The 10,062-nt window shown below is 41.5% G+C and overlaps 1 protein-coding gene across 1 annotated transcript; it reads left to right on the forward strand.

Moving 5' to 3' along the window:
- The first annotated feature begins 230 nt into the window (after window positions 1–230).
- On the forward strand, window positions 231–1,031 carry LOC125466541 (testis-specific serine/threonine-protein kinase 6-like). The gene has a single exon (XM_048561136.2). It carries the CDS (start codon window positions 231–233, stop codon window positions 1,029–1,031), a length of 801 nt encoding a protein of 266 aa, XP_048417093.1.
- Window positions 1,032–10,062: the final 9,031 nt, after the last annotated feature.

The raw sequence follows: 10,062 nt of genomic DNA on the forward strand, positions 1-10,062 counted from the left end.
CCATATTTGGTAATGACATCCATATTTGGTAATAATGGGCTGTTCTGGCCCATATTCAGTAATGACAGAACATTCTGTTCTGCTTAGTTCCGTACTTAACAGAACGTTCTGGAAAGATCCATATTTGGTTATGACGGAACGTCCTGTGCTTCAAGAACAGAACATTCTGTTCCATAAAAGGTTATATATATTGGTCTCGATGGGCCTTCAGGAAGGTAAAAATCTCAGTCATGGACCTTACCATATTTGGGTACGAGATCGGTGAAGTGATTGCAGAAGGCACATTTTCCATTGTGAGAAAGGCTTTCTCCCACAAGCTTCAACGATCTGTTGCCATAAAAATTATCGATAAATCAAAACAGTCTGATGACTTCTTAACTAAGTGTTTGCCAAGGGAGGTTTCCATTTTTGCAGAATGTTCCCACCCAAATATAATCAAAGTATATCAAATCATTGAATCAAATGAACATACATTGTTTATCATGGAAGAAGCAAAAACAGATCTCTTTGACTTAGTTGACTCTCAAGGTCATTTATCCGAAGAGGCCGCTAGGCCATATTTTAAGCAGATTGCCCAGGCTTTGGAATATTGCCATACACATCACATTGCACACCGTGATATTAAGTGTGAAAACATTTTAATTACTGTCGATAATATCCCAAAACTCACTGACTTTGGATTAGCAACTTGCATAAAAGGCTCAGAAAGTTGCCCATCTTCAACATTTTGTGGATCGGCAGCATATGCTGCTCCTGAGATTCTCAATGGTGAGAAGTATGATCCATTTAAGGCAGATATCTGGAGCCTGGGGGTTCTCCTCTATGTTATGGTAACGGGCTGCATGCCTTTTGATGATAGTGACCTTTCAAAGCTCAAGGAGCTACAGGTACAATCTTTACAGTTTCCCCCATTCCCGTCCCTGCGTGACTGCTGTCGAAAGCTGATTGACACAATGTTAGACAAAGACCCAGGAATAAGAGCTGATATTAATCTCATAGTAGACCATCAATGGCTTAGAGAATCAAATTAAATATTCATATTATATTTTAAATTATTAAAAAAAGGGCTCGTCCTCCAGGAACCATTCCTGGAGGACGAGCCATTTTTTTTTGCTCGTTTAGTTTCGCCGTCCCATATTTGGTTACATCTATACCTTATATGGAAGTACAGCCCATTCACTGGGACCCATCCAATGAATTCATCCCATATATGGCAACAATCTTTTCCATCTTGATCCATGCGGAATTATGTGGACCCATTAAGGGCCATGAAATTGAGGTTCCAAAATTACCCCCTCTGGTGTTGTGATCCTAATAGAATGCCACTTTGATTTGGTCATGTGGACGCAGCATTTAAAGTCAAAAGCTATCATAAATTATCTCCAAACACTATTACCTCTGCGACTGCCCCATGATTGTATTTAGTTCAGCCCTTTATTGGAATTTCCATATATATTCAATATGAAAAATGGGAAGACCAAGATCTTCCTCCACCAAGAGATAGTAGGAACTGCAGATGCTGGAGAATCCCATAACAAAGTGTGGAGCTGGATGAACACAGCAGGCCAAGCAGCATCTCAGAAGCACAAAAGCTGATGAAGGGTTTAGGCCTTCTCTGCTCCGAAGATGTTGCTTGGTCTGCTGTGTTCATCCAGCTCCACACTTTGTTATCCCTTCCTCCAGCAAGGAGCTTTTTTTGGTCATTTACCATCACAGATTTTGCAAGAGATTGAATGTGGGAATGTGCATTACTCCATTATATTTTAAAACGGCTCATCCTCCAGGAACAACTCTATTAAAAAGGCAATGGAATAATCTACATATGCCAGAGATTCCAAAATTCATATACGGAAATGATTGGGCTCTTTTAACTACTTCACCATTACAAGGTGCAAAGGTGGTAAGGACTGCTTCCAGTTCCAAATGAAATATGCCCATAAATTTTGCCAATGTTATGGATATATTTATTTAAATGGGCACCTCGGATATCATATACACTGTTGTTAGTATAATGGATGCAGCAAATTTTTTTTAAGGGAATACAATATGACGTTATGCACAACGTGTCCTCCTAAGAAAACCTGCCCATTTCCAGGTTTTAGTCCAACAAGCTTAGACAATGTTGTTACTTTAAAAAGGTTATTTCGTCCTGGGTTTCTTTGAAGAGAGGAGTGTAAAGGCAGAGGTACTGAAGTGGCCAGGGAACTAGCGGTTCAACAATGGAAGGCGAGCAGCGAGTTCTCTCAGTTCAGAGTTTTTCTAAGTTTTTTTTACCTGTAGCAGTCACAAGAGGTTTGATACCAGAAGGATTGTAAGCTTCAGTACATGATTCCTAACTGACCTACTCTGAAATCCCTCTGGACATTGTTCCCTCCTGCCTGTAAGAATCTGTATTTGAATTTATCTTTTTGCCAAGGGATGTGTTTGTGGGATGTTGCTACGTTGGAACAGTTAATTAGTTAAGTTGCTGTGTCAGGTCGGTTAAGTTTTCTAAAAATTCTAAAAGTTTTCTATAAATTCTGCTTTCCTTTGCTCATGTTTCAACTGTTGTGTTTAAATAAATTCTGTTTTGCTTAAAGCTGAGTGGTTGGACCAGTTGTATCACACCTGGAGCATCTGCCTTTATATTAAGAAAATCTTAGAGTCTCGGCTACCATCAAAAAATATTTTGAGGGGTCTGCCTGATGTATAACAATGGGATTCCTATATATCTTTCCCCAAGGTATTTCATTGGACGTGCCTTAATAAGGTGGGAGACCACATTTGGAATAGTAGTTTTGGGTAATTATGACTGATGATAGGCAAAGTAATACAGAAATGCAGGGCAATGCTATTTATCCCACATGACGACAATCTTGGTTGGCCCACTAACATTTGTGGAGCATCTATTGTCATGTAATTTCTTTGTTGGCATGAATGTTACAACAGAAAACACCTGTTTTTATAGAATTGCGATAAGGGACTGTCTAGTCAGGGGCACACGACAGGTGTCTCTGCAGCTGTGAGTAAGATCCCAGGGCGGTGTGTTTCCTTCCTGGTGCCACGGTCAAGGATGTCTCGGAGCTGTTGCACCATTTTTCAAAGGGGAGTGTAAGCAGCTGGACATAGTGGTACGTGTTGTTGGGAAAAGGACCTGCAGGACCTCATCAAGAAGTCCTGAGGAGATTACTGTAGAAGAAGTTAGGCAATTAGTTCCACCCATATAGTTTCGCTGGACAATGCTCCAGGAATATCCTCTCTAAATACTTATATAACGTTTTCTCTAATCAAAAACAACACTCCCCCTCCTCTCTTGCCTGCCCTTCTATCTTCTTATAGAATTTGTACACTGGAACATTGTAGTCTGGAACATTGTACTCTGGGACATTGAGCTGCCAGTCCTGTCCCTTAGTTAGTTAAATTAAAAAGCAGGAACTATTGGATTACTCCAGGTGCTATGTGCTCGTGAGAGTTGGAATGGGAGGATAGGGCAAATGAATGTGTGGCTGAGAAGCGGGTGCAGGAAGGGCTGGGATTCAGATTTTTTTGGATCATTGGGTTCTCTTTTCGGGCAGAAATGGCCTGGACAAGAGATATACGTTGCACTTGAACTGGAGGGGTCAAATATCCAGGTGGGAAATTTACTAGAGCTACTTGAGAGGGTTTAAACTAGCCTGGCAGGGATGGGGCAGTAGTGATGGTAATCGGGACCCTAAACTATAGTGACACAAGAGAGATGTTTAAAGCTGGTGCAGGTGTTAAATAGACCAGGCATGCAACAGCATGGCAGAGAACAAAGGAAAAGTGATGAATTAAAATGTATTTATCTCAAAGCAAGAGGCCTGACAGGTAAATCTGATGAACGAAGGGCACGGATAGAAACTTGGGACTGGGATGTCATAGCTTTGTTTCTGTAATAGCTGAGGGAGAGACAGGGCTGGCAGCTCAATGTTCCAGAGTACAATGTTCCAGAGTACAAAGGATGGAAGGGCAGGCAAGGGAGGAGGGGGAGTGTTGTTTTTGATTAGAGAAAACATTATATAAGTATTTAGAGAGGGTATTCCCAGAGGTTGTCCAGTGAAACTGTATGGGTGGAACTGGGAAATGAAAAAGGGATGATCACTTTGATAGGTTACCATTCCCCTTCACAATAGTCAGTGAGGAACTGGGGAGTAAGTGTGCAGGGAGATCACAGTTCTCCAAGTTTAGACTGGGACTACTATAGTTTTAGGGGCTTGGATCGGGAGGAATTTGTTAAGTGTGTCAAAAAATCTTTCTCAATCAATGTGCAGATGGGCCTCCTAGAGAAGGGGCAATGCTTAGCTACTCTTGGGAAATAAGGCAGGGCAAGTGACAGAGTGGGATCAGTGACCGTAATTCTATTAGTTTTAAATTGCTTATGGAAAAGGGCTGGTCCACCAGTTAAAGTTCTAATTTGGAGCAAAGCCAATTTTTTGTGGTATCAGGCAGAAACTTCAAGGAGGCTGCAGCAGGTAAAGGGAGGCCTGGCAAGTGGGAGGCTTTCAAAAGCGAGATAATGAGAGTTCAGGGACAGTATGTTCCTATTAGTATGAAAGCTATGACTGGAAGAGTAGTTTATACTGGTTTATACTCCTCTAGGGATTCACTTGATCCCAGCTGTCTATATCTGACACATGCCTCCTTCTTTTTCTTGAACAGAGCTTCAGTATCTCGAGTCATAGCATGTGTCAAGTTAGACAGCTGGGAACAAATGAATCCCTCAGAGCATAAGGGAAGCAGGAAAATCAGGAGGACAAAAAGAGGACATGGATCTTTAAGGGGCCCTGTTCTCTCCCTAATTACTCTTTTGCCATTAGTATACTCATAGAATCTCTTTGGATTTCTCTTAAACTTATCTGCCGAAGCTATCACATGTGTGGAACCACGGGAGATGGATGAGATCTGAAATGAATAGTTCAAATCAGTATTTACTATCGAGAAAGACATGGCATCTAGGGAACTTGGGGAAATATCAATATCTTGAGTTCTGAGGAAGGGTCAGCGGACCCGAAATGTTAAATCTCACAGATGCTGTCAGACCTGCTGAGCTTTTCCAGCAACTTTGTTTTTGTTCTCGATCATAAGGGATCCAAGGAGAGTTGGCCAATTGGATACAAAATAGGCTCCAAGGTAGGTGACAGTGGGTGGCGGTAGAGGGTCGTCTTTCGGACTGCAAGCCTGTGACCAGTGGCGTGCAGCAAAGATCGGTGCCGGGTCACTGCTTTTCATTATTTATATCAATGATTTGGATGAGAATATAGGAGGCGTGGCTAATGAGATAGATAATAAAACTGATGGCACAGTGAACAGCAAAGGAAGTTAATCAAGAATACACAACACAATCTTGATCAACTTGTCCAGCAGACCAAGGAACAGCACATGGATATAATTTAGTTAAATGTTAGGCGATGGATTTTGGTGAAGCAGAGCCAAACGTAATAGTAGGACCCTGGCGAGTGTTGTTGATCAGAGAGACCTAGGTGTGCAGGTACATAGTTCCTTGAAAGTGAAATCACTGGTGGACAGGGTGCGGAAGGTGGTGTTTGGCTTCATTGGTCAGAAGATTGAGTATAGGAGTTGGGACATTACATTGCGGTGGTACAGGACATAGGTGAGGCTATTTTTGGAGTACTGTGTACAATTCTGGTCTCCCTACTGTAGGAAAAAGGTTATTAAATTGGAACAGATACGAACAAGACTTCCAAGTAGGTTACCGTGGATTCGTTTGAGTTATGAGAGGCTGGGACAATTTTTTCCCTGAATCATAGGAGGCTAAGGGGTGACCTTATTGAGGTTTACAAAATCCTGAGAGGCATAGAAAGCCAAGGGTAGGGGAGTCCAAAGCTAAAGGACATCGGCTTAAGGTGAGAGGGAAAAGATTTAAAAGGGACCTGAGAGGCAATTTTTTCCACACAGAGGGTATGTATGTGTGGAATGAGCTGCCAGAGGACATGTTGGTGGCAAGTACAGTTACAACATTTAAAAGACATTTGGACAGGTACAAAAGGCAAGGTTTTGAGGGATGTGGGCCAATGCAGGCAAATGCAACTAGCTTGGTTTAGAAAATCTGGTTGGCATGGATGAATTGGGCTGAAGGGTCAGTTTCTGTGCTGTATAATTGTTTGTTCTGGGTCTATACTTTGGCTGTCTCATTGCCACTACCATTAAATCCTCCAATCTTTATGTTCTGCTGAATAGTTCAGATGGGAGATGAAGGCTACTGGGATTAAGTATTTTCTGATAATTTTTTTTTAAGGATTCTGGCATTTGTTCCAAACATGAGCTTCTTTAAAAATATCTAACCAGTTAATATTAGGACTCTATCTATCTTGGGCACCTTCAGACAATCCAATAATTTTAAAAGGCAAGTACTGAGTTAGGAATTGTGAAATGGACTTTTTGCAACCTCGCATATGGTCTGTTAAATTAGATATTCATCCTGCTTTCTAACCATGCCTCATATGTATTTAGAAGGTTATCTTTCTTACCTATTGTGTCCATAAATTTTAAGTAAATTCCCAAACTTTCCTCTGGTTCCAAATATTGAGACCCTGAGTCAGAGAATGCTTTACACATGATCTTGCATCCAATAGAACACAACAATATCAAGGCCAGAGATAACAAGATGTAGAGCTGGATGAACACAGCAGGCCGAGCAGCATCAGAGGAGCAGGAAAGCTGACGTTTCGGGCCTAGATCCTTCTTCTTTTTCCTTTGCTAAGGACCTAATCCACCATAGCGTGCATAGTGTGCATCAAACATCAGTGGGAAATCCTATCCCAACTGTTGGTTTCAGCCATATCTAGAAAAAAGGCCCTCAGTTTCCAACTTTCACATTTAGACAACTATTTGATGTCACTTTGTGTTTTTACTGATTCTTGTACATACACACACAACTCAAGTGCTTCGGGGAAAATAGGCACTACTGTCATATGGCAATAGTGTAGGGGTATAAATAAATACATTTAAGTCTGTTGGTGAAGTAGGATGCAAGAAACTTATTTTTGAGAGTTTATTGACTTCTCAGTCACACAGCTCATTCTACACCCAGTAGCACCTGTTGCCCTTTATGTTAGCTCAGTAATTTAGTTCATCAGTTAACTCTGTCGAGAAGTTTAACTTTTGATGTACTGCCCCAATTAATATTGAACAGAACACCTGGCAGCCCTCAGTATTACAATTTTAATTGGCCTCCATGTTGTGAACATTTATTTCTCATTTATCATCTGCCAAGCTTGGTAATATTGGCTGGTCACCCTGAGGGTTTAATCTATGGAATTAGTTGTTTCATTTGTAATGTTAAGTGCAATTTGATAATGATTTAGCCTATGTGCTGCAGAACAATCATGGTAATTTGATGCATGCAGTGAAATGAGGTGATAATTTTACCTAGCCAATACACACCTGGACAAGAATGGAAATCGTTGTACCTAACTGATATCTTATGTGAAACAAATTGGCCTATATAAAGCTTCAATGTTAGCTAAACAATTGTGTACATTAGTGTGAAGATGCAATCCTTTCAGTGAACTATTATATGCCTATGGCACTGATCGGATGGTAGGGCAAACTATTGCCATCTTAGAGCAAATATTTCTTCTCATCAAGGAATTGTGCTAATGTTTGATTTTGTTTAAGCCAACTTGGAAGTCAATCCACTGAACTGAGAAGATTCTAACTTTCCTGTTTCTTTTAATGAATCTACTCATGTAACTACCTATTTATTTATACCTCTACGCTATTGTCATATGGCAGTAGTGCCTATTTTCCCCAGAGCACCCCTGTTGTGCAGGAGTCAGTAAAAATACAAAGTGAAACATAGTTTTATTTAGACATTTCCACTAACCAGAAAAAAAACCCCAGGCAGTCAGTGAACTAGGTCAGAAAGAGCAATGCTTGCTTGAAAAGGAAAGATAAGGGGAGGGTACGGATCTAATTAAAATAGAGTTGGAGGGGTCAGTAAAGCACTCCACACCCCCACAGTGCCCACCTCTCCTGGAAGGCGTTGGGAATATTGGTGGACACGGCATGCTCTTTCTCCAGGGACACCAGGGCACAGATGTACGGTGCTGATGTTTATTCAGCTCCATGCTGAAAAATTGTGCTTTATTGTGCTCCATGCTAATAATTATCCATCCTACCAGGATCCACCAGCCTACCAGGGCCAAACTAAAATCTCCACCTTCCTTCATCCCATCACAACAAAAATACTCATCCTCCCACCCTTAGGTCAGGATGTACTGGGAAAATTGTTGGCATTCAGGAAGTGCCTCTAATTAATGACAAGCCTGGGAGTTTCTGAATGTTAAGGCTTCACTATCCATGGACTTTATATTACATTATAGTTTCACGTTTGGAGCCACACAGTCAAACTGTGTTTCAGAAGATGTTGTTCACTCGGTCAGTCAGTTCATAGATAATGAACACTATATTAAACCTGACAGCAGTGAGCGGTATTGTCATCGCTGCTTTGAGGTTTCATTAAGTCACATTCCGGCCATGTCATAACAGCAGATTATATAATGTTAAAAGATTATCAAATATTGATCCTATTCTCCACTGAAATGCTTTCAGCTTCAATAGCAGATGTGATGAGGTATCCCATAGAGTCATAGAGTTGGACAGCACAGAAACAGACCCTTCAGTTCAATTCGTCCATGCTAAACTGAACTATCCCCATTTACCGGCATTTGGCCCATATCCCTCTAAACTATTCCTAGTCATATACACATCCAGATGCCTTTTAAATGTTGTAATTGAACCAGTCTCCATCAACACCTCTGGCAGCTTATTCCATACACACACCACCTTCTGCATGAGAAAGTTGTCCCTTTTATATCTCTCCCCTCTCACTTTAAACCTATGGCCTCTAGTTTTGGACTCCCTTACCCCAGAGAAATGACCTTGGCTATTCACCCTATCCGATGATATTATAAACCTCCATAAGATCACCCCTCAGCCTCCAACACTCTGAGCAAAATAGTCCCAGCCTATTCAGCCTCTCCCTATAGCTCAAATCCTCCAATTCTGGCAACATCCTTGTAGATTTTTTCTGAACCCTCTCAAGTTTAACATTATCTTTCCTGCAGTAGGGAGAATTAACTGCAGTATTCCAGAAGTAGCCTCACCAATGTCCTGTACAACCACAGCATGATGTCCCAATTCCTATACTCAATGCACTGACCAGTGACGGCAAGCATGCTAAATGTCTTCTTCATTATCCTGTCTACCTACATGGTCAAATAGTGCTCGGTTGAAGATCTTCCTTTCGCACTTTCCCATTGTCTCCGTTCCTTGTTCCTCATCACCCATCAATGGAAACAAGCTTTCACTCATGATTGTAACCAAAAGGCAACGGGTTTTGCTTGCTCCAGGACGAGCAGCTCACCCTGGGTATTGCATCCACTCATCGGCTGTTTGTTACTGAGCTCCAGACTCACTAAAGATTACTGGCTTCATCCCAACCCAATCCTCAGGGAAGACTGCATTCCCCTACTCCCCATTGTGTCCCATCAATACCCTTTTCCCCTCAAGACCTCAGCTCCCAGCTCCCATCACAGGTACATTTTCCCATCTAACTTACCCCCTCATCACACTCTCTCTCTTTGTGCATGCCCTGGTTCTCCAGCCTTCAACCTTATCCCCCACTTCAAAACCCGTGAACCCAAACCCATCCCTCAAACATGACCTCATTTCCTACAGTCTGGCTGGCTCACGGTGCTATAAGTACCAGCTCTAGTGGAAAAGCTCAGAAAAGATTTCTTAAAACTGACATTATTTAATCTTGTTCTGACTCCCAATACCAGTCAATCATCATTTCATGCAAGTGTCCTCCAGCAGGATATCATTGATCAGCATGGATGTTTCATGTAGAACATCCATTCTGGAGAATCCAAGTCATTCCAGGAGTCTTGGGAATTGTTTGAGGATTGGGTTGTAGCGAGAGGGGTGGTAGCTATCATCAGGAACCATGAGGTATTCTAATGAAAGAGTATGAGGTCAATTAGTGATGTATCAGAAAATATAGAGTATTTCTGTTTTTGTGAAAACTGTTAGGTCCAT

Source organism: Stegostoma tigrinum, chromosome 28 (genome assembly GCF_030684315.1).
Source record: "Stegostoma tigrinum isolate sSteTig4 chromosome 28, sSteTig4.hap1, whole genome shotgun sequence".
Lineage (NCBI taxonomy): Eukaryota > Metazoa > Chordata > Chondrichthyes > Orectolobiformes > Stegostomatidae > Stegostoma > Stegostoma tigrinum.